This window comes from Pocillopora verrucosa, chromosome 11 (assembly GCF_036669915.1).
Source record: "Pocillopora verrucosa isolate sample1 chromosome 11, ASM3666991v2, whole genome shotgun sequence".
Classification (NCBI taxonomy): Eukaryota; Metazoa; Cnidaria; class Anthozoa; order Scleractinia; family Pocilloporidae; genus Pocillopora; species Pocillopora verrucosa.
Window position 1 is genome coordinate 6309741 of NC_089322.1, and position 25641 is coordinate 6335381.

At 39.2% G+C, this 25641-nt stretch overlaps 2 protein-coding genes and 1 pseudogene across 6 annotated transcripts in view; 2 read left to right on the forward strand and 1 right to left on the reverse strand.

Annotated features, from left to right (window-relative positions):
* Positions 1 to 22162, forward strand: part of LOC136284394 (tetratricopeptide repeat protein 28-like) — a 49226-nt gene extending 27064 nt beyond the window's left edge. For 3 of the 5 annotated variants that reach the window (XM_066174689.1, XM_066174685.1, XM_066174688.1), the window contains 3 exons: positions 10232 to 10370; positions 12770 to 12810; positions 16783 to 22162. In XM_066174689.1, coding sequence (XP_066030786.1) covers positions 16793 to 21469 — 4677 coding nt within the window. In that variant the 5' untranslated portion in view covers positions 10232 to 10370; positions 12770 to 12810; positions 16783 to 16792 and the 3' untranslated portion in view covers positions 21470 to 22162. Of the gene's footprint in view, positions 1 to 6164; positions 6215 to 6632; positions 6786 to 9635; positions 9762 to 10231; positions 10371 to 12769; positions 12811 to 16782 lie in introns of those variants that run through there. The other 2 variants (XM_066174686.1, XM_066174687.1) reach the window with 2 other exon arrangements.
* Positions 1 to 25641, forward strand: part of LOC136284401 (sorting nexin-6-like) — a 40040-nt gene that overhangs the window by 5458 nt on the left and 8941 nt on the right. Inside the window, exons 5-9 of the mRNA XM_066174710.1 lie at positions 722 to 795; positions 1383 to 1413; positions 1749 to 1833; positions 2349 to 2388; positions 2496 to 2582. Coding sequence (XP_066030807.1) covers positions 1395 to 1413; positions 1749 to 1833; positions 2349 to 2388; positions 2496 to 2582 — 231 coding nt within the window. The 5' untranslated portion in view covers positions 722 to 795; positions 1383 to 1394. The remainder of the gene's footprint in view (positions 1 to 721; positions 796 to 1382; positions 1414 to 1748; positions 1834 to 2348; positions 2389 to 2495; positions 2583 to 25641) is intronic.
* On the reverse strand, positions 13197 to 16579 carry LOC136284421 (uncharacterized; annotated as a pseudogene).

The following is a 25641-nucleotide window of genomic DNA, read 5'->3' on the forward strand; positions in this document are numbered from 1 at the left end:
ATACATACAGTGTATGTCTTATTCAAGACTATTGAATTTTTGTAGTTTTAATTATGGCATACAGAGAGACTGTTTTAACTCTGCACACCCTAACATCAGTATGCATATTCTCCATACTGTTCTCTATACATTTCCTAAGATTCTGACATGGAGAATTTGTCTAACAATCAAGAGCTTCTTTAGTCTGTGATCAGCTCCTTTATTCTCTTGGCCTTAATGTTTGGTTCAGTGGGGATATGGTAAGGAGAAATTAGATGTCAGTCACTCTTAGGGATTAAACTGCTGATTACTTGGTCCTTCTTGTCACTGTTAACCCTTCACTGGCCTCTCAGCAGCTTGTGTTTCTCTACTAGGCCTCATTCTCTTCTGCAGGTGAAGAAACACTCTTGCCAAAGTGCAATTAACCCTTAAACTCCCAAGATCTGATTATTAATTCTCCCCTGTAGCTGCTACTCCTTTCCTTGTAAATTAGTTACAAGAATTTGGTGTTCAATCAGGGTAATATCTTGTACCTGATGAGTTTGAGTCTTCTCATCGTCTGTTTGCTGAATAATATATGGATATTAAAGGGAGAAGTGACGTGTTCATCACTTCTGGGAGTTAAAGGGTTAATGAGGCCCTGCTCACAGATGACCTAACTTTCTTTTGAATTTAACCATTACAAGAATGACTTGGCCTTCCTAGAAATAAAAATAACCAGAAGTTATTCCTTTTGGTTAAGATCTTCTTGAAGAATTTCAGAAGAAAAGAGATTTTGTGGAAGAGTACACGCCACTTACCAAGGAGACATATGGGGTCAGTAGTAGTAATATTTTTCTAGGGGTGCATTATGATTCAGTAATTCTCTTTACTGTCTGCCATACAACTCATATAATGTAAGTTGTGAGAATTTGGTTTTGAATCAACTAATAATCAGAGCATTATTTGCCTGCTTGGTGATGTATTGATGTGGTGAGGAGAAATAATGTTTTGGTCATGCATGGGAGTTTAATGGTTGATCGTGTAAATGCTTCTCTCTCACCACGTCAGTCTGGGCTAGGATTCTACACCCTGAGCTACTTGTGGGTGAAGGATAGATTACATTTACATGCATCTTGTTGGTTTGCTTTAGGGGTCTTTTATGAGGGAAAAAAAGACCTGGAATTCCAAAATGCCAACTCTGCTGGAAACTGTGGTTGAAAAGCCAGAATGTCTCATTGTCAATAATAACATAAACAATTAAGTTATGATTCTGTAAATTGGTTGTGCCAAACAGCACCTATGATGAGAACAAGGTTTTAGAGGAAAGTCAGATTTGGTTTTAGCTTCTAAGTAAGAGTTGACAATTTTGAGATTATTTCCTTCAATAAATAAATGTTTTTCTACTTGTGTTTTTTTTGTAGAACTTCACCAAAATGGTACACAGTCAGCAACGTATGTAGCAATGTTTTATTTGCTGGAATGTGTTATCTGCATTAAGGTTGTTTAGGCTGAAATAATGAATTGCAACTTCAAATCTCATGAACATCTCAGAAAGTGTGGCCAAAACATTGATATCTAAAGAACATCCATGTGAAAACAACATAAGGGTGGCAAAGACATATGTGAATTATTATTCAATGATACAGTGTTGTAATGTATCAGGATGTTACAAAATATATGATTGATTTTGATAATAAATGATACTGTGTGATTATGACAATCTCACCATGATGTCATATTAATTCATATGTGAGTTTGGTAACTTTGAATTTCTTTGTGAATTTCAGATGTTGCATTAGCAGTGGATAATTTTAGTTCTGGCATCATGACAGCATCAACTGGTGATGATAATAGTACCAAGGAATTGAAAGGGTTTGTTGTTCTTTGTCTGAAATTGCTAAATGATATGATTTTGTAATAATTACTTAAAATAATATTTATTTCATATCTTTCCATTATTAACCTGTGGTGGCAAACTTCCAATGCAAGCAATGATGGACCAGACATAGTTTGGCTGATTTTTTTTGCATGTGAATAACCACTGTTTTACCACATCTTACATGCTAGCTCTACTCACTGTAACCATCATGAGAACTGGCAATAAGATGCAATCAAGACCTATCAAGACCTTAGCATGATAGTTATGTCTTCCTCTCTTGTTGAAGTGATCAGCATCTAAATTCTCCTCACCATATCACTGCTGCATAGTACATTAAGGTCATGAGAATAAAGGAAATGATAGAAAAAAACAAAGAAGCTCTTGATTGTTGAACAACTTCTCCATGTCAGTATAATAGAATATGTACCAAGAACAGTATTGAGAATATACATTCTGATGTCAGGGTGTAACAAAAAGCTAATTTTAAAAGCTTTTTTTACTTTTACAGGAGTTTTGTGACTTTTTCAAGTGCACTAAATGGTGTCAAGGTATGATAGCATTTTTAGACAGGAACTAGTGTTGCTAGCAGTATTTTCAATTCCAAGAGTTTAATTTGTTTTGTCTTACTTGTGTGTGTGTCGTCTTCTTTCTTCAGGAATCGCTGGATGTTATGTCCACTAATGATGACAACACATTACGTTTTACTTTAGAACTTTATTCCAGATACATGGATGCTGCCAAGGTATGTGAAATATGTATTGGAAAACTTGGATCTTGTTTAACTCTTCAAAGGATACCAACTTTCCTTTTGTGGGCAGGGTTAGGGAAGGGGAAAGGAGGTGACTATTTTCTTTTGGGGTGGGGTTGGATGAGAGCATTGTCACAGCCTGAGAAAAGCTCAGGATCACTGCGCATCTAAAAAAGAAAGAGGAGGAAACCAAAAATAACCAAACAACAACAAGAATTCATCAGCCAGACTGTTGACCAATCTATTTCCCATATCCCAAATAGTTTGTGGGTTGTGTCTTGAATGAGAACACTGGGTTCTACCCCCTCTATCTCTATTGCATTCAATTTTTTCAATTCATTGGTGAGTATTAGAGCATTTACATGAATGTAGCACAAGAGAGAGGTTATCTGTAGAGAAAGCGCCCTTTGGAGTAATTTACATTTCATTTTCATACTGCTAAGCTAAAGGGATGGAAAACTTGCAAACAAAGACTGGAATGGTGGAACAGAATCATGACTTGGGGAGTTTTTTTTTTAAATTTACAATGCTTTGTGGTATAATTGAATTTGAAACCATCAAGTACAGATGAGATGGAATGTGGGACTTCTGGATTGCAATTCCAGTACCCTAACTTTGAAAACCCCTCTTTTTAATTGGTTATTTCTTCTTGCTGTCTCAAGATGATTATTTTAACTGTTTACTGCAGTTGTTTTGTCCATCTCTTAACCTGCAGGAGCTTTTCCATTGTACATGTAAACCAGTTGAGTATGAGAACGCAACAAAAGCACTGGAAAAAGCCAAACCCAAGAACCAAGAAATGGTAAGGTTCTGACAAACATGTGCTTTGCACCTCTCTCTGATTTTTTACATGTGATTGAGTGTTGTTTTTTTTTTTTTTGGTTTTGTTTTTCTCGTGATTCACATGAGGCTGCACTTAGCAATATACTCGAAGTTCAAGTTGAGCTTCTGAATAATTATGGTGAACACCAGAATTGAAGAATCCTAAATTGTTTTACACATTTTTTCATTTTCAGCTTCAAAAAGCCAAAGACGATGCAGAGGAAGCATACAATTCAATTTCGGAAGCTGCAAAGAAAGAGGTGAATAAAATGATATAAAAAAGGCCTTTTGTTTTACTTAGACTTTTGGCTTACTGTTTTGCCAGAAAATTTTGCATGCCACCCTTACCTGGTTGCATTTCTTGGTTTGTTTTACAGGCAGACCGCCCTGTTGTTGGTTTACTTGTAAGACATATGTCAAACAATAATATGAATATTTGTGCCATTTTCATGTTAAAGCCTGAGTATCAAAAAATTAGTTTACACCACACAAGTGAATAGTATTTTTTGAACACACTGATTGGCTAACTTGAAAGTGATGAGCAAGTACCATTAACCTCTGAGAATCCAAAGTGACAAAATCGCTCATCAACAATTTGATTTTCAACCATTTTCCTTGGTTTACAATGAATCCTTTGTGCCAGCGTAATAAACAGAGGAGAAATGGCAGATGATTTAAATATTTGTTAAGGGCACATAAAAGGAAATTGTCATTTGGCTCTAACTGCAGTAGACAATCTGCTTACTCGATTGATTTTAATTTTTGTTTTTTTTAATTTAAATATAGATGATCCGTTACAATAGGCAAAGGGTGTTGAGCCTGCAAGCCAGTCTTATCCAGTACGCTGAATCGCGGTTAAAGAATGGAAGAGATACCTACGCCATTTTGGCCAAACTATTGAATGACATGAAAAAATCTGCTTAATCAATGAGCACAGAGAAAATAGATGACACCGTAAATTTGGGAGGCCAAAATTTATTTCTAATTTTCTTTATGAAATTAGATTATGTTGATTTGACACGGATAATACAAAAATAATTTTTAAAACGATGCAAGGTCGTTTCAGGCATTGGCTCACTCCAGGTGTTCAGTTAGTAAAACGGAGCAGAGACTGGAGCGGAAAAGTGAAACAGCAAGAGAGGCTTGGGTTAGGTGAGATTCATTGAGTGACTCAACCCAAGCCTCCCTCGCTTTTTCACTTCTCTGCTACTATAGTGCTGTTTACTATCACACTTTGTTTTGCCGACTGAATGCCTGGAACAGGCTATTCAGGCACTAATCATAACCATTGCAATTTCTTCAAATGTGATTGGTGCATTAGCTGCTTCATTTTTTCACTTCTCATTCTGTACAGCTTTAATTGGACAGCATAATTGGACAGCATAATTGGACAGTTGGCTTTAATCGGATACCTGAAATTGGACAGTTGAAGCAACGAATCATACTAAGTTCAGTCAGCCAAATCCACCAATCACAGAGTTAATCACAATAACCATAGCAACAACCACTTGCCTCAAAAAAAAATTAAGAATTTCCAAAATGGAGACATATTTTTTTTACTGTAGACATTGTCTATACCAGAGATATTTGACCTAAATGTATTTCTTGTTTTCAGAAATAAAGATTAAAAGGTAACAGGACTTTTTGTCGTCCACTTCTTTCTGTAATCATACTCGTGATTGACAAATTGGTCTCTTGCTTTGCAGTCGTCCAATTTTGTTAATCACGTGTATGATAACAACAGACCGAATAAGACTCCACTCAGTCCTATTACCATTGTAGATTGGCTGGAAATGGTGGCAAAAATCCAGCAATTACTTGAAATTTAATCAGCAAATATTTCATGACAGAAAGAAATTTTCCAATTTTGTGAAGGTTACCAGCCTTGAATCAAGGCTCCAGAACATTCAATAAACACTTAACATGGTGAATTTTCAACTTTATGTTTTTTTTTTCGTGCAGATCACCATTATACTAAAGAGTGAATGAATTTCTTTACTTCTTCTTATTAAATAATATTTTTATTAAATCTGAATGAATGGGTTTCAAATATGCAAAGTTTTCTACATACTTTCAAGGTAACAGACATTATGGAAAAAAATTTCCTCTCCAATCCTCTGAAAAGTACCAACCAAAAGATTGATTTCCTTTGTATTGAAAAGCTTTTGAAATTTATATTAGATATAGCGATGGTAAGTTTTTGTTTGAATTGCTTCATAATTACCTGTAAAGGCAGAACTTGACGTTTTCAGTTGCCTTAAATGTGAATATACTTCTTATTCTGATGAAAACTATGTTTTTCCAGTGTAATTATTTTTTTCAATATAGAATGGACCATATACAATGCTAGTTGTCGTTTCAGCTCTACCAAAGTCCTTAACTCTGTTTGAGACGACTGACTCCCCCTCCTTTCCTCCTGAAAACTATGTGATCCCATCCTCTCCCTTAAGAAAACATTTCCTCCAGCCCCCCAGGCTATAAAAATGACTCTTTCTTTAGTATCGCCGCTAACCCAGAAATTAAGCCCGAAACGACAAAACTTCCTTAATGATCCCCTCCTCCTAACCCTACCCCTACCTACAATTTAGTCATCAGCTGTTTGAATGACCTGGATTCTTTTCTAATGAGATCAGGCGCAAATCTGTCTGCTGCTGACGTTTAGTTGTGAAAGTCAACACGTGAAATGTCATCAGATATGCTGCGCTCTGCAAGTTGGTTTCACTTTTGAGCGTGGTTGCTTCCGAGCAGTACTTTGTCATTTTGTTGGCTGAAAACGTCGACTTGTTCCCGCGATCCTCAACGAAGTAAGTATAGATCATTTGTAATCAAGATTCGAGAAGAAAATTCCAAACAGCGTTTGTTTACAACGAGACCAAAGCTCGGTGTAAGACCATTAAGGGTGTTGTTAAATATTCTTGCTCGTAGACTCAAACTGCAAAGCTTAACGGCTCTATGAACGAGTTTAACATTGCTTCATTTTAATCATTTATCAACTGCTAAGTCGATTTCGTTTTCAATACAACAAATTAGGAATTTGTCCTTCATCAATTTTCAGAACTATGGTTTCTCTTAATTAGACGGAATTAATACGATTCTTGATTTGCTGAATGGTAAATCTTATCTCGTATGAAGAAACTGTGGTTATTCATCGTCGTTAAATACAATATCAGCTAAAGTATAATCGTTTATATTGCGATTTGTTTTCACATCCGATGTACGTAGATCGAGACGTTTTGATTGCAAGCAAACGGCTCGGAGTCTTTTTCGTGCGAGCTCGGCTATCACGATCTACAGCGGCAGTGAAAATATCGAGAGACAAAGGATACCATTTATTGGCCATAGTTGTTCCTCAGGGCAATAAAATTAGCCTCGCTGGTAAGTACATTGTGTTATAGAGTAATTTAGTTGTTTCTGTAGCAGGCTAGGACTTGCTAACTTTGAAAAACTAAACATACACCTGCCTTTGGACAACAGCGAGAAATACAGTACTAGTCTTCGATTTCGAGATTGAAAAACGATCCTGATCTTTCTACCTATTTAGTCATTGCGTGTGTTTTGATGTTGGGGAAGTTTTGCGACTGTCGATTGTCTGAGAGAAACAAACAGACAAAAACAACTCCGCAGTCGATTAGAGATCCAATATTTCGAATTCACCGTTCAGTCCACAAACATTTTCCACTAATTTTGTAAAGTTACACGCTCTTAGCTTGCTGAGCATTTTGATGAAGAAAGTGTAAGGTTTGTTTTATTGTTGAAAATTGTGAACTTTAAACTGAATTGTGTTCGTTCAAAAGTTTTACCTCTAGTGAAAGACTCTCAATTTAGATTTTAGATTTTAGATTTTAATTTCAATGAAGGATCACGAACTTTCTTGTCTGTTTAGTCATTGCGTATGTCTTGATGTTGGGGAGCTTTTGCGAATGTATGTTGTCTAAGAGAACACCATGGAAACAACTCCGCAGTCGATTGGAGATCTTTTCGAATTCACCGTCGTCCATTAAAATAAACAAGCATACATTCCGGAAAACTGATATTGATACGACACACGCTGAAGGAGAAAGAGCTTAATAAAACAGTTTCAGCAAAAAAAAGGTGAAATTGCACAACAATTTCTACAATCGTTACCCAAGATTAGTGAAAATGTCAAAAGTGACGTTATTTGATGCACTTAATGATTTGACCATCTGATGTGCTGCGTGTGTCAAATGAACGAAAGAACTGCTTTGTTTTGTTAGAAAATAATGTTGGAAAAAGCAAAAAGCAGATTAACCCCAATACCATTTCGTTAAAGCAGCAGAATTTTCGGTGTGAGAATTATCCATTTTTTATGGACAACGGTATGGAATAAAGTATAATCGTTTATTGCGCTTTGTTTTTACCTTCAATGTGCAGATCGGGGCGTTTTGATTGCAATCCTTCTCTGTGCGAGGCCGGCCATCACGATCCACAGCGGCAGTGAAAAGATCGAAAGACAAACGATAGCATTTATCAGCCTTAGTTGTTCTTCAAGGCGCTGAAATTAGCGTCGCTGGTAAGTCCATTTTGTTATAGAGTAATTTAGTTGTTTCTGTAGCCGGCCATGACTTGCTAATTTTGAAACTAAAACTAAACATATACTAGTCTTCCATCTCAAGATTGATAAAGGATCAGGAACTTTCTTGTCGATTTAGTCATTGCGTATGTTTTGATGTTGGGAAGTTTTGCGAATGTATGTTGTCTACGAGGACACCGTAGAAACAAACTGACAAAAACAACTCCACAGTCGATTGAGATATTTTTCGAATTCACCGTTGTCCATATAAAAAAAGTTTTCCCTAATTTAGTAACCTTATACGCTCTTTGCTGGCTGTGCATTTGAATGATGAAATTGTGAGTTATGTTTTATTGCTGAAGATTGTGAACTTTAAACTGAATTGTTCGTTCGAAAGTGTTTCCATCCGTGAAAAACTCTTAATTTAGACCTTTTCCCTAGTTTGCTCCAAGAATTGTTTCAATGTGGTTTAAAAACAAAATTTGAGCAGAACATTCTAGTAGAAGAAATGCGAATATGGTTGACCTCTGGTCAAGAGCTTACTCCAGTTACTTGAAATATCACACCAGACACGACTGCAGTTAGAAAATCGCTGAATTGAGTATTTTCTTGGGGCTGTCTTTTGTCTGCTTTGTATCCAGAGAGGGAATGTAGAATGGTGTGCAAGTAAACCCCCCTTCCCTTTACCCCAGAACCCACTCCTACCGATTCGAGAATTTCTTTAAATATTTTCTCAAAGACTCGGGGGGAGCTGGTGTGCTTTGCTTTCCCACTTTGTAACGTTTTTACTTACATCGAACTAAACAGTTCAGCTTACACTTAACGGATCAGCGCATAAATGTGACGTTTACTGTTATCTACGCCACCAAAAAACACGCAATGTCATCGGATTACTATTTGTTGGGGTCATAATACGTAACACAATGGTTTTACTTTCGTGTTCCTGATGAAATTAGGAGATCCTCGCAGCTAAGAACACTACTGAAACGAGTAGTTGTAAATAGGACCTGAAAAAAAAAAAAAAAAAAATTTTTCAGGTCCTATTTACAACTACTCGTTTCAGTAGTGTTCTTAGCTGCGAGGATCTCCTAATTTCATCTTTCCACCGCAGTACAAATATGTGAATTTCGTGTTCCTGTTTACGAGTTGAAGGCTGGTTGCACATGAACCATTTTTGTTTCTTTTCTTGTGGGTTGAAATTTTGACTCTTACACGGAAATCAAAACCGATTGTTATACTTATTGCATAGATTCTTTGAAAAAGATTTTTACAGTCTCTCTGTGAAAAAGTTTTTTTTAAATCTAATGTTTTAACCTTGTTACTGCTCTAAAAAAGGGACTTTGACCTCTGTTGAAGAATTCACATTTCCTTGCTTAAAAAATGTCACGCCAGATACTCGTAAGGTCAGCAAATCACCAAAATTTAGTATTTCCGTGATGCCGTTCTATTATCTACTTACCATTTATGTGAGTAATGTGAAATAGTGTCTAATACGAGGAATTTTACACCGACTTTTGTAGAGGGGAGTAAGTTTGAAAAATTTTTAAGATCAACAGGCCAAGGCACATTGTCTTGTTAATTTGCTGGGGGCCAAAAATGGACCAATGATGAAACCAACGCGAAAACAATTAATATAATACCAGCAGGGTGCAGCTATTTAGGGATGTGAATAATGTGCATTACGACAAAGCCAGATTAGCTTTCGCTTTTGAGTTCCTCGAGTGTTTTGTTGACTACAGAAAGCAGCCTTGTTCTTTATGTTCTTTATCGCAAATGAAGTATGCATACCGCACCAAAAGGTTTCTAAGACTTAAACGACGGTACGTGTACTTCAATCCATTTACATGAAAGTTATGTGTAGCAGTTAAAACTCGTTTTAAACGGAAAATAAACAAGCATACATTCTAGAATACTTATATCGATGCGACATAAGCTGGCGGAGAAGGAGCTTGATAAAACAGGTTTTAGCAGAAATGTGAAATAGCACAGCGATCTCTACTATCGTCACTTTAGATTAGTGAAAATGTTAAAAAGTGACGTTATTAGATACATTTCACGATTTCATCATCTGATATGCTGAGTGTGTCAAATGTACGAAGGAACTCCTTTGTTTTGTTAGACAATAATGTTGAAAAAAGCAAAAAGCAAAAAGCAGATTACCCACGCTACCATTTCGTTAAAGCAGCAAAACATTTTGTGTGAGAATTATTCATTTTTGTTATGGACAATGGTACAATATGAGATAAAATATAATCGTTTATTGCACTTTGTTTTTACCTTCAATGTACAGATCGGAAAGTTTTGATTGCAAGCCTTCTTCGTGCAAGCCTGACCATCAGGATCCACAGCGGCAGTGAAAAGATTCAAAGACAAACGAGAGCATTTGTCGGCCTTAGTAGTTCCTCAAGGCGCTGAAATTAGCCTTGCTGGTAAGTACATTGAGTTGTAGTATAAATTTGTAGTTTCTTTAGCGGGCCACAACTTGCTCATTTTGAAACTGAAACGAAACATCTAACTGCTTTTGGACAATAGCAAAAAAATGCAGCACAGTATATGTGTACGTGACAAACGATAGAATTTATTAGCCTTAGTTATTCCTCAAGGCACTGAGATTAGCCTCGCTAGTAAGTATATATTATGTTATAGTGTAAATTTGTAGTTTCTGTAGCGGGCCATGACTTGCTAATTTTGAAACTGCAACTAAACATCTAACTGCTTTTGGACAACAGCAAGAAACACAGTACTGGTCTTCGATCTCGAGATTGATAAAGGATCACGAACTTTCTCGTCGATTTAGTCATTGCGTACATTTTGATGTTGGGGAGGTTAAATGTATTTTGTCAAAGAGAACACCGTAGAGGCAAAGTGGCACAAACAACTCCACAGTCGATTGGAGATCTTTTCGAATTCACCGTTGTTGTTTATAAACACTTTCCCCTAATTTTGTAACCTTATCCGCTCTTGGCTTGCTGTGTATTTTGATAAAGAAATTATAAGGTATGTTTTATTGCTGAAGATTGTGAACTTTAAACTGAATTGTTCGTTCGAAAGTTTTTCCTCCGGTGAAAGACTCTCAAGATAGAACTTTTTCCTTGTTTGCTCCAAGAATTGTTTGCATGCAGTTTTGAGCAGAAAATTCTAGAAGAAGATATGCGAATATGTTTGACCTCTGCCCAAGAGCTTACTCCAATTACTTGAAATATCACACCAGACACGACTGCAGTTAGAAAATCGCCAAATTGAGTATTTTCTTGATGTTGTCTTTTGTCTGCTTTGAAATCAGAGAGGAAATGTGGAATGGTGTGCAAGTAAACCCCCCTTCTCTTCACCCCAGAACCCACTCCTGGCGATTCGAGAGATTCTTAAAATATTTTTATATTTAAAATTCGTGTTCCTGTTTACGCGTTGAAGGCTTGTTGTGCATGAGCAATTTTGTTGTCTTGTGTGGTTGAAATTTTGACGCTTACACAGAAATCAAAACCAACTGTACTGTTGTAGTCACTGCATAGATTCTTTGAAAAAATTTTTACATTCTGTTAAAAAGGCTTTTTAAAATCTTATGTTTTATCCTTGTTACTGCTCTGAAAAGGACTTTGATCAAAACATTCTTGACCGTATTTTAAATTCGATTGTTGTAATATCACGCCAGGCACCCATGCTCGAAGGTTGCTTTTTCATCTGTTGTTTTTTTGAGTTAAGGATGTAAGAAAGGTATTTTTAATTCGATTGTTATAGTAATCAAATCAGGCACGGGTGTCTGAAGGTTGCCTCTTCATCCGCGTTTTTTCTTGAGTTAGGATGCTAGAATGGTGTGTACATTAAAGAAAAATTTGAGCAGAACATTCTAGAAGATATCCAAATATGATTGACCTCTGCTCAAGAGCTTACTCCAATTACTTGAAATATCACACCAGACACGACTGCAGTTAGAGAATCGCCAGATTTAGTACATTCTTGAAGTTGTCTTTTGTCTGCTTTGTATACATGGAGGGAATGCAGTGTAATGTTTGCAAGTAAACCTCTCTACCCCTCTCCCCACAACCCACTCCTGCCGATTCGAGAATTTCTTACAAATATTTCCTTGAGGACCGGTGGAGAAGAGGTAACGTGCTTTGCTTTCCCAGTTTTTATTTTTTCACTTACCCCGGACTTAACAGCTCTGCTTACACTTAAAGGATCAGCGCACAAAAGTGACGTTTGCAGTTGTCTACGTTATCCAAAAAGACGCAATGTCACTGGACTATTATTTGTTAGGGTCACAATACGTAACACTCTGGTTCCACTTTCGTGTTCCTGTTTACGAGTTGAAGGCTGATTGCGCATAAGCTATTTTTGTTTGTTTTCTTGCCTGGTTGAAATTTTGACGCTAACACAGAAGTCAAAACCAACTGTTGAACTTATTTCATAGATTCTTTGAAAAAAGATTATTAAAGTCTGTTAAAAAGGCTTTTTAAAATCTAATGTTTTATCCTTGTTGCTGCTGTGAAAAGGAGTTTGATCAAAACATTCTTGACAATATTTTAAATTCGATTGTTGCAGTAATCAAGCCAGACACCAGCGCCAGAAGGTTGCCTTTTATTTCGGTTTTTTTCTTGAGTTAGGAATGTTAGCATGACTTGTATATCTATGCCCCCCTCCTTCCTCCCTCCCCCCCTCCTCTTCACCTGATGGGGGAATTTTCTGGAGAAATGCCCACAGGACCGGGGGAGGGGTGATATCCCATACCTGAAGGTGAAAAACTCCTTTAGTCTCCTCGTTTTAGTCAATCAGTCCTTGGTCATTCTGAAAAAAGGAGTTTGATTCTAAATTGTTCAACCTTTGATTGCAGACAGTTCAAGTATTCCCAAGTTTTGTCAAACTTCTAGAACGGTATGTATCATTTAACTCACTGATTCGAAAGTAAGTTCCAAGTAACCTTTTAAACGGAAATTGCGTGACATGTGACTCACGCAGTCACGGTTAGGTTAAGATTGAAATAGGAGAGGTGATAATTAGAGTGATAGGTTTGAGGAGAGAGCGTTGGAAGTTTGTGACGTGGTGAACGTGAATGATAAACAATGAAAGAATTTGACGATTGAGAGTACAGTGTACCCCACAAGTTCGGTACACTTTTTCTCTAAATTTATTTTCGTTTCCGATCTCTAGCTTCACAGCAATTATTTCTTTCCTTTCGCCGAGAAACCACGGGTTACCATAGCACGTAAATTAAAGTTAACTATCACGTGTGGTGTGTATCATCATCCTCATTATCATCATCATCGCTTGTTGGGCCAGTAGGTGCATAAGGTCGTCACATTGTCCGCCCAACCCCCCTGCTGCGTGCCGCCACAGCAGCCACAATCCAGCTCTTCGATATCGCCTTGCCTTTTTCCTCTTTCAACAGTCCCTCTCCAACTGGTCTTTGGTCTCCCTCTCGCCCTTTGACATTCTGGTGTCCACCCCAATACCGCAAAAAAGTCGTTCGCACCTCCTCTCCTAAGTAAATGTCCTAAACAGTTCCACTTTCTTCTTCCCACCTCGCAACTAATTTTATTGGTGTCTACCATTTCAACTACTCTCCTGTTTTTCATTCTTTGCTGCCATCTTGTCCTCAGTATCCGTCTTAGGCATTAGTACTGAAAACTTTTCAGTGTTCATTCATCGGTCTTTGTGATCTTCCACGTTTCACAACCATGTAGCAGGACCGATCGGACTAAAGTCTTGAATTGGCACATCTTGGCTCTCTTTCCTATTCTTCTGGCTACCCACACCTTCCATAGCCTCTTGAATGCACCTCGTGCCTTCTGCATTCTGTTCCTAATGTCTTCACTGCCTCCACCTTTCTTGTCTACAATAGCTTCAAGATACGCCACCACAATGCTCTCCCTGTTAGTTGCAAACTCCATCCTCAGTGTCTTGCTGTTGTCTTCCTCATGATCCAATCCATAGTCAGTAGAAATAAGAATCCTGACATTACGCATCCCTGCTTTACTCTTGACGAAATCTTGAACCAGTCTGATATCTCCCATCCGTCGATTACGGCGCATTCAAACCCTCCGTATATCCCTGCTACCACTCTCACCATCTTGCGCGGAATTCCATAGCTCCCCGTGGTGTTCCACGAGCTTTCTCTGTGTACCGTATCAAGGGCTTCTTTTCAAAGTCCACAAAGTGCGTGTGCAGACTCGCCCTCCAGTCGTTTGCCTGCTCTAAGATGTTTCTTTAATGTAAAGATCTGTTCAGTTGTATTTCCATTTGGTCTAAAGCCGGCCTGCTCTTTTTTAAGCTTCTTGTCTAAACCTTTCTTGATCCGTTCTAGCAGCATCAGTGTGGAATATTCTATTGATGATGGGTAGCAAAGTCACTCCTCTCCAATTGTTACAATCACGCAAATCACCTTTCTTAAATATTTTTTTTTTCTTTTACCTTTCTTAAATATATCGACAACAAGTCCCTTCTTACACACTTCTGGCCACCTTTCTCTTTTCTAAAGCCTGTTATATCATCAGTCTGCCCACTTGCGGTGTATTCCATGTCAGCCCTTAGTAGGTCTGGGCACTGGCTTTGTTTTCCTGAATGCATCCTTAACCTCTTGTATTCGCCATCTTCCTATATCGATTTCCTCAATCTACTCCAGTTCTTCTGTTTCTTCTTTCTCTTCCACCGGATTTGTGGGGTCATCTCTGTTTAAAATTTTACTCAAGTTCTCTACCCAGCTCTGCAATCTTTCTTGTGATTCTGTCTTATGCACCCCCAGTTTGACTTTCACACGCAATTCTCGCCTCCTCTGTTCCCGGCTATTGTCTTGGTTATGCTGTTTAGCTCCTCGTTTCTACCATTCTCAGCAGCCTTGTCTGCTACTGTAGCCCTTTCCTCCAACCAATTCCTCTTATCCTCCCTAGCACTCTCTTTCACTTCCTTTTCTTTCGCACTATACTCCTCTCTCTATCGCTGTTCAAGTCGTTCCAATCTCGCACCCTCTATATTAAGTTTTGCGTCTTACCCCTCCTGAATTTTTTCCCACGTCGTGTCTCCTATCCATGGCTTGCTCTTCTTTTTTACCTTCCAATAACTTTCTATGTGGCATCTCTGTACGTCACCAAGATCTTGTGGTGCTTCCTTTGAATCTTCTATATCTTATATCGTTGCAAACCTGTTCTTCACTTAAATGTTATATCTCCTCCTGATCTCTTCACTTTGCAACTAACACACGTCAAATCTCACACTTGTTTTCTTCTTCCCATGCGCCTTTGCCAACTTTAGTCTCATTCTGGTTCTCACCAGGTAGAAGTCACCATATACGTCTGCTCCTCCCATCACTCTCGTGTCCAGAATCGATGTTCTCATGCGTCCATTCACAAAGACATGGTCGAGCTGGTTAACAGTCTTCCCACCTGGTGACTTCCAGGTTAGCTAATAGATCTCTTCACGTGGGAAACTGTTCCAATTACAACTAAGCCATTCGTACCACAGGGATCACATAACCTTTCCCATTATCATTCATGACTCCGACACTAAACTTCCTCAGTACCTCCTCTCTGTTAATGTTGTTACTCCCGTAAGCGTTCAGGTCTCCCATCATCAAAATCATATCATGTCTACTGCAGCTTGCAACAGAGTCTTGCAGTTGATTGTAAAATTCATCCTTTTCCTCGTCCATCGCATCGTCTGTTGGTGCATATGCTTTTATTACCGTTAGCTTTTGTGTTTTGAGTAGAATCTTGCCTTAATGGTCCTCATGCAGATTGGCATCCATTCCATTAAGGCTCTCTTTGTCCCCACGCTCATCATGATGGGGACTCCTTGTTGCACTCCCTCATCTCCCACGTACGCCACCCTCTCACTACCTTGCAGTGTTCTTGATCCCATCCCTTTCCATCTGGTCTCGCTTATCCCTAACACTTCAATTCCACACCCTACCATCTCTTGGCCACTCGCGCTGTTCGCTGATGGTGATCTGTTTCTTGGGGGCTATTATGGGGCCTATCGGCCTATGGGCTTCCCGCCGGCTTTGGCCGAGGAGCGTCATTACGGCCCCAGCAGCAACACGTCCGGTTTGAGTTGTATTGTCGATGCATCCGGCTTCTATTAAATTTGTTTCTCTCTACGGGGCAGGGTTGTTAACCTTGCGCCCAACCCTCAACTGTACAGCATGCTTGAACCAAGGGAAAAGTGATCCTTGATGTTAGGAGACTTGCAATTTAGCTTTTGTAAGAGTACCATTACCAATTACCTCACGAGCTGAAAAAAACTACCAGGTCAGCAGAAGACGATAATCGTATAGCTTAAAAACTCCCTTGTCATTGACTTCGACCATCAGTTTCCTGCGTAATTTTGTTTTTGGGCTGAGTGATTCAGTGTCAACGTTTTAACCTAATTTTTCCTCTCTAATATGCGAAGGGGCCAAATCAGTTGAGATCTGTCGAGTTCCATATTTCAGGTCGACTGTGTCTCGAAAAATACCTATCGTGGAACCAAGTGAACACTGAAAGAAAGAAACAAATTAACAAATAAGGAAGCAAGAAGATGGTTTCTTTCACATATAAACCGTATCCTTGTTGCTCTGAACCATTTCTGTATTATACTGACGTTTAAGTTATGAGTGACAGTGGATCTTTACCACTCTCTTTTCCTCCCTTTTATTAGCCCTTGACTCCATCGAGCAAATTGTTTTGAAAGCCAGAGTTTTTCAATTGCTCTTACTTCCTCTCTAAAATATAATTGACATGTATCAGCGAAAATATCATGGTAGGTAAATAAATATTCACACCAAGTACCACAAAACCGTTAAAGGATCAGCAAAAGTATAGCGACCTACTCACATAACCGAATTGGGTACTAACATAACTATGGTTTTAATAGGATGTAACTGATGATGGCCACTGGGTTGAAGTACACCGCAGAGCAACTGAATTACTACAGGATTTGTTACGTTGTCACTGACATACTAACTGAGGGTCTGCGAACCATCTTCAAACAAGAATGGGACAATCGATACAAGACAACACTGGGAGAATGGAAAGATCAACCCAAAAATGGAATGGACTTCTGGAATGGCGAGTCTACTCGAAACAGAAAAAGAAACGCTGCGCTGTTGAAAACAATGAAGAATGGCGATAGAGCTGAATGGGATTGTACCATGCTGTTTTACGCTATCCTGTATTCAGATTGCATATATTCTCTCAATCCATCAATTAGATCAAATGCGGACGACTTAAGGAAATTTCGAAATGAAGAATTTGCACATATGCCTCGGGGCCACCTCTCCAACGGAGATTTCCAAACTGTCATTACAAAGGTTAAAACTGCATTCCACGCACTCGGTCTCCCGTCATTGAAAATCAACGAAGTTCAAAATCAGACTAACTTCTTAACGGAGGAGTTAAACGAAGTTATAAGGAAGGTTGACGACTTGAAACAAGAAGTTAAAGACAAAGAAGAAGAACTTCAAGTGAAAGAAGAACAGAGGCTTACCCTAGAGGAGCAATTAAATTTCGATGTCTCTCCATTTTGTATTCTCCCTCCCAAACCTAGCCACGACATCGCTAGTCGGGAATCTGAAGTTGATGAAGTTTTGCAAAACCTCCAAACACTAAAAGACGCCAATGATGGGTTTAGCATACTGTATTTGTCAGGAAATCCAGGAAGTGGAAAATCTCAGCTGGCCCGTTTAGCAGCCAGGCGATTTTACGACAAGGTCGAACAAATACCTTCCGCAGCTTCATTTGTCATGACGTTGAATGCTGAAAACTCAGAAGCACTTTTGAAATCGTATGTCCTTTTCGCTCAACATTGCAATTGTCCCGGGTATGAAATAACAAACACTTACCGCTCCAAGGATTTGAACACAGACGAGAAGATTTCATATTTCAAGACCTTAATAAGTACAAAAATTGAGCATTACGCTTCATGGCTGTTAGTAGTTGATAATGTGACCAGCGAATCTCGTACAAGCGATTATTTGCCAGATGCAGACAGCGAGTTGTGGGCAAGGGGTCAGATGCTAATAACAACAAAAGACACTGCGTCTATACCGTTGTCAAGCTCTTCCATACAAAATATCTCAATCAGCGCAGGAATGCATCCTGATGATGCGTGCTTTCTGCTTAACCTCCTTTCTGGTATCTCAGATGCCAAGATGGAAAAAGAAATTGCGAAAGAACTAGACTACCAGCCACTTTCATTGGCAGCTGCAGCCACGTATGTGAGACAAGTTCGTCAGAATAAAGGAACCTCGAAATTTGGCTGGACCGACTATTTGAAGAAATTGGAAGAGGGGAAACGAAGCAATACTGAAAGCATTCTTGCTGCGACAAATCCAGCCTATCCGAAGACCATGACCAAAGTAATAACACTCGCTGTCGAAATGGTGATGGAAAATGATATAATTTTGCATCACATGTTCCTTTTTCTTTCAATGTGTGCATCACAGCCGATACTGCAAGACATTATTATCGAGTATGTTAAAACAACTGATGACGAATTTGAAGATGAAGATATGATAAGAACGAGGATGAGTCGATGTTCACTGTTGCTAATTGAAGAAAAATCAACTGGTGTTTATATTCGAGTCCATGGCGTCGTTCTTGACGTTATTAAATCTGCGACAAAAGGTTTCGCAAAGGATCAAAGCTACAAAGTGGTGTATGGCGCGGTAATGTCTTTCTCAAAATTTGAAGAGCTGGAATCTATTGCTGTGGGAACAAGAATAGTTCCCCATCTGAAAACGTTGAGCTTAAAAATTGAAGACATGTCACTCGGGAAAGGAATACCAGAAGCGACCAATAGAGCCTTGTGTAATTTTCCGGATGGCCTTCGGAGACTTACTAACATGTGCCAAAACAACAGTGAGTTTAGAGCGGCGCTAGTCTATGGTAAATGGCTGTTAAAAATTCAAATGAAAAAGCTGGGACCTGAGCATGTTGATGTTGCAAGCTCTTACAACAGTCTGGGTACTTTACACAGTGATCTGGGCGACACAGATGAAGCAAAAGACTGCTATAAGCGTGCACTGGAGATTCGTCTGAAAAAGCTGGGACCTGAGCATGTTGATGTTGCAAGCTCTTACAACAATCAGGGTACTTTACACAGTGATCTGGGCGACACAGACGAAGCAAAAAAATGCTATAAGCGTGCACTGGAGATTCAGATGAAACAGCTGGGACCTGAGCATGTTCATGTTGCAACCTCTTACAACAATCTGGGTAGTTTACATCGTGATCTGGGCGACACAGACGAAGCAAAAGGCTGCTATAAGTGTGCACTGGAGATTCGTCTGAAAAAGCTGGGACCTGAGCATGTTGATGTTGCAACCTCTTACAACAATCTGGGTAGTTTACACCGTGATCTGGGCGACAAAGATGAAGCTAAAGGCTACTATAAGCGTGCACTGGAGATTCGTCTGAAAAAGCTGGGACCTGAGCATGTTGATGTTGCAACCTCTTACCACAATCTGGGTACTTTACACAGTGATCTGGGCAACACAGATGAAGCAAAAGACTGCTATATGCGTGCACTGGAGATTCAGATGAAAAAGCTGGGACCTGAGCATGTTCATGTTGCAACTTCTTACAACAATCTGGGTAGTTTACACCGTGATCTGGGCGACACAGATGAAGCAAAAGGCTGCTTTAAGCGTGCACTGGAGATTCAGATGAAACAGCTGGGACCTGAGCATGTTGATGTTGCAAGGTCTTACAACAATCTGGGTACTTTACACGGTAATCTTGGCGACACAGATGAAGCAAAAGACTACTATAAGCGTGCACTGGAGATTCGTCTGAAAAAGCTGGGACCTGAGCATGTTGATGTTGCAACCTCTTACAACGACCTAGGTAATTTACACCGTGATCTGGGCGACAAAGATGAAGCTAAAGGCTGCCATAAGCGTGCACTGGAGATTCGTCTGAAACAGCTGGGACCTGAGCATGTTCATGTTGCAACCTCTTACCACAATCTGGGTACTTTACACAGTGATCTGGGCAACACAGATGAAGCAAAAGACTGCTATATGCGTGCACTGGAGATTCAGATGAAAAAGCTGGGACCTGAGCATGTTCATGTTGCAACCTCTTACAACAATCTGGGTAGTTTACACCGTGATCTGGGCGACACAGATGAAGCAAAAGGCTGCTTTAAGCGTGCACTGGAGATTCAGATGAAACAGCTGGGACCTGAGCATGTTGATGTTGCAAGGTCTTACAACAATCTGGGTACTTTACACGGTGATCTTGGCGACACAGATGAAGCAAAAGACTGCTTTAAGCGTGCACTGGAGATTCAGATGAAACAGCTGGGACCTGAGCATGTTCATGTTGCAAGGTCTTACAGCAATCTGGGTACTTTACACAAGGCTCTGGGCGACACAGATGAAGCAAAAGGCTGCTATAAGCTGGCACTGGAGATTCGTCTGAAAAAGCTGGGACCTGAGCATGTTGATGTTGCAACCTCTTACCACAATCTGGGTAATTTACACAGTGATTTGGGCGACACAGATGAAGCAAAAGACTGCTATAAGCGTGCACTAGAGATTCGTCTGAAACAGCTGGGACCTGAGCATGTTGATGTTGCAACCTCTTACAACAATCTGGGTACTTTGCACAGTTATCTGGGCAACACAGATGAAGCAAAAGACTGCTATAAGCGTGCACTGGAGATTCAGATGAAACAGCTGGGACCTGAGCATGTTCATGTTGCAACCTCTTACCACAATCTGGGTACTTTACACAGTGATCTGGGCGACACAGATGAAGCAAAAGACTGCTATAAGTGTGCACTGGAGATTCGTCTGAAACAGCTGGGACCTGAGCATGTTCATGTTGCAACCTCTTACAACAATCTGGGTAGTTTACACCGTGATCTGGGAGACACAGATGAAGCAAAAGGCTGCTTTAAGCGTGCACTGGAGATTCAGATGAAACAGCTGGGACCTGAGCATGTTGATGTTGCAACCTCTTTCCACAATCTGGGTACTTTACACAGTGATCTTGGCGACACAGATGAAGCAAAAGGTTGCTATAAGCGTGCACTGGAGATTCGTCTGAAAAAGCTTGGACCTGAGCATGTTGATGTTGCAACCTCTTACAACAATCTGGGTATTTTACACAAGGCTCTGGGCGACACAGATGAAGCAAAAGACTGCTATAAGCGTGCACTGGAGATTCGTCTGAAAAAGCTGGGACCTGAGCATGTTCATGTTGCAACCTCTTACAACAATCTGGGTAGTTTACACCGTGATCTGGGTTACACAGATGAAGCAAAAGGCTGCTATAAGCGTGCACTGGAGATTCAGATGAAAAAGCTGGGACCTGAGCATGTTGATGTTGCAAGGTCTTACAACAATCTGGGTACTTTACACAGTGATCTTGGCGACACAGATGAAGCAAAAGGCTGCTATAAGCGTGCACTGGAGATTTATATCTCCAAGTATGGTCAAGAACATATAAGGACACAAGAGGTCAGCAGGAACTTATCTCGGCTAAAACAGAAAAGAAAGAGAGTTGATGACCTTGGAGCTGTTATGGAAAAGAAGAAAAGAGACTCGTGTTAATAGTTTAGTAACTGTGCTGATTGATAGACGTTGTTGGTCTTTAATTTAGGTTTACTCGTTGTGTTTTCTTTGCACGTGAGAACTTAGATGGTTTTAATTTTTTCATAATGTCTTGTATAACTTGTGCTTTTAATATTCCGATCTGGAAACTCGCACAATTGATATGGTTTTTTTTTTTATTTCTTAACAAGTAGTTTATTACTTTCTCATTTCTGAGGTTGCTACAAAAGGTTGCAGTTCGACGGATAATCAACAGTCAGAATATGCACCCAAGTAAAGAAATGTTTAAGTTGCTAATCATTGCTGCTTTTTCAGAATCGTGCTCTTTTAAATTGATGATTTTTATTCATATTCATAATTAAGAGAGAGTATCCATAAAAGTGTTCCGGCCGATTTAGCTTGAAAATAGATTTCGCTGATTTCTTGTACATTGAAAGAATTTCATGTCCTTATTCTAGAATAACACTCCACTTCATCTGATCTTTTAAATTTATCGAGTTATGAGAGATTTTCTGATCACCCCAGCGAACACTTGTGGCGACCCATGTCGAGGCTCAAATTTAAGATAACTTTGGAGGTCGATTTTACGAAAACTGTAATGCTCTTTAAAAAAACACGACACCAAAACGAAACAAAAAACAATGTTTTATTAGCTGAAAAAAGAGTAGAAATAGATATTATTAGATATTAGAACAAAACCCATTATATTTCGCTGTTCACAGAAAACCTATTAAATTTTTTTACTAAACGCTTCAGTACCTTATAATTGTAAAATCGAAAACTGCTGGTCACCTCCCGCACCCGCTCCTCTCTCTCTCCCCCGGAAATCCCGTTACTTCTTCATCAGTAGCCGTTTAACATCCAAGGTTGAGTGGAAGTAACCTCTGATTCTTGTGGAATCGAAGAGCGAACTTCGATAAAGATCTTAAACGACGCGGTGAAGTCTCGCAATGTACTGGCTCACAATTCCTAATACCCACATTCCTACAAACTCCTCTTTCATCTTGAAGTAAATTTTAAACGAAAATTCAAGTCTATGTTAATGGGACTTGGGGGTTGAAAATATCATTAATTTTTGTCACACAGGGCTCGCTCCCCTTCTCCCTAGTCAAAAATTTCTCATGAAAGCCTAATTAAAGCCTTGATAGCGCGTGGGTGATCATTATCATGTCGTAAAGAAGTTACTTGCATGGGGATGGGGTTGTTTATTGATGAAAAAAGTTAGTAAGATTGTTGTTCGTCTGAAGGTAGAATTGTAACATGTTTTACTTCTCCATAATATTGCGGGACACGAGTGAAAAGGGGAACAATTGCGGTATTACAAACACTTTTGGAAAACGAAATTTAAAATACTTTTTTTCGATGATATACTCTTGTTAGATGACGAAACTGATAAAGATCCAAATCCAGCTAAGAATGAAATATTTTATTCTGAACTCGTAACTCTACATTGCACCCAAAGTGTATCTTTGATTGTAACGTATTACACTGTCCAAGGGATTGGATTTGAATTGTCTACGTGGGCGGTTTTATCGTTGAATTGCGGCCATTTTCTCCGTGATAACGCCTCCTTTGATGCCGGTAAAAAGTATTGAACCTTTCCTCTAATCCTTATAGACCTTCCGCACTAGAGTCCATCAATAGATACTGTATAACAAGATCCAAGTGACATTTTGATGAACTCGTGGATATAACGTGCAGAATATAATTGGTTATTTCGGCGGGTCAAGTCTAAGTTTACCAAAACAACCTTGACATTTGATTTCCACTCTCCCAACAAAGTGTCTAGAGGGAATATTCAGTTGTTCACATTGTGATAAAAGGGCTATTGCGCAGTACATTATCGGTACAAAATTAGCCGTCATCTCTACAAGAGCTCTCCTTAATTGATTTGCCAAAACTAACATTGGGTTCGCATCCTATATAAGATATATGTATGCTCTCCCCAGACTTCCTAGGCTGCGTTAACGCGTTGCTTTTTCCTATGCATTGCATATCCACGGCTTAAACCGGTGAAGGTAGGACTAAAACAAAAAAGAATCTCAACTCAGATTATCTGAAGTCGTCAAACTATTTCCTTAGGCTTCAGAGTGACTGTTTCGAAGCTCCGCGTAAGTATGTGGTTCAGTGTTCAGTAACTGATAATGGGAATGAGGACTCGGAAACTGCAATTCTTCAATTTCCTCATAGACACGGGTATTCATTGGATCTTCATATGCTGGATTGTTGTGTCCCCTAGTCTAAGACGTTGTTCGCCGAGGTCTTCTGAGGGAGGAAAGATAAAATAGATGAGAAAGAGAGAAATGAATCTTTAACTAGCTCGCATGTATCAAACCTTGCTATGTGATGCTATGTCATTCAAGCGAACTCGTCTTGGAACTCCGAAATAAGACAAAATCTTAACTTTGTTAATGCCTTACTCGGCCAAAATAAGAATATTTGTTTTATGCTTTGTGCGTGGGTTGTTGTGTAGTGGAGGTAACCTTTAGATGCCGATATCACAAAGGATCTGAGGAGAGGATATATCAAAGTTGGGAATGCGGTGGTTTAGTAAATAGTACGCAGGAACAACTGTTCGAAAGGTCCAAATTTAAGCCACGGTAAAGTCACAGTGATGCAATCTTGAGGACAATATGTTACTTCTTTTGTCGTCAATGTAATGCTCTCGACCATTAAATATTAAGGGAAACTGGCAAACTATCAGAGAAACTTGATGAATCGGCAAATGAATGGGGAAGGGCGAAGAAGGAAATGGTTTTCAGCGATGAATAAACCTGGCATCCAGTACGATTAGTTAAATGCTTCTGTTGTTATTTTACTGATATTGAGACGAGCTCTGGCAATTTTGGCTTGAACGCTGTCAACACGTTACCCCACCGTTACCCTTGCTTTGCTCACACCAGTTCACCCTTCCTAAGCCTTTTCACCTCTTTTTCTTCCATTGCAATTCAACTCTATCAGTTTCTATTCCACTTTTGAAAAACCACGACGGCAGTAAAAATAACAGTAAGAAATTCTTATGGTGACGATAATGACAACCATAAAAAAAAAAAATGAAAATGATACTTTTGACTTACATTCTTTGCTTCCTCACACAAAAGATGGCGACAGCAACTATTACAATGACTGGTACAACTATTGCCATGGCAATGATGACATTGAGAAGGTGACCTGATGTCCCTTGCCCATCGGCATTTGACGTTTTGGAATTTGTTGAGGAAAATAAGAATTGGCAAGCGGTCAAATACTAATATTGTTTACAGCAGTACAAATAAATTCATCATAAGTCAAAATAAGACATCTAGTATAATTTTTTTAGAGACCTTCACAGTTTCCCTGCCATCTAGATGCTAATGCGCCAAACGTTGATGTCCCGGATGGACAAGGAACACAAGAAGTCTGCGCCTCTTTATCCTGGTAATGATCCACTGCGCATGCCTGGCAATCTGAGGTATAGTGGAAGTATCCAACAGGACAGCTCACTATAAATAGCAAAAAGGGACGATGATGTTTAAAAAGGTTTGACCTATCATCAAACTGTTTGAGTCAGCCATTTCAGAGCTGTTTATAGCATCTGACTGCATAGCAAGGCAAGTGCATTGCCTTTTCGATACTTATTTTGCAATCATTCTTCATCCTCATGCGAGGAAACTCATTTTCAGGAGAAATGTTTTGTACGTTGATTCATCTAAAAGAATGACTTTTTGGTGCTTGGTTATGATATGCTTCCTTCGTTGAGTTAATTACATCTTTCTTATTACTTACGATAGGGTCTAAACTTAGCCAAGTACTCCGTAACCATCTGGGGGCTTAAAAGCTATGGGAAGATTTTAGTTCTCCTTAAGTTAGAGTTAGCGCTTTCAATACGTTTTTTCAACTCACATAATTTTTCAAATGCCTTCTGAGAAGAAATTCTGCGCCTTTGAAAAATTGTTGATCTAGAGTAGGCAGCCAATCGTATAACACCTTTTTTTTTTTTAAATAAACCAATTATAAAGCGGAAGTGAAATTACTTTTACGGCCACTTTGGAAAACTCGGGCATTTCAGAAAATTTCATAGTTATAGGGAAGTATTCGGCAAAGGTAAAATAAAAAAAATTATCCGGCTATTCTTTCATTTGCATTATGCATCTCACTGCTCCTGTTTGTCTAAAGCGATCAAATTATTTTTT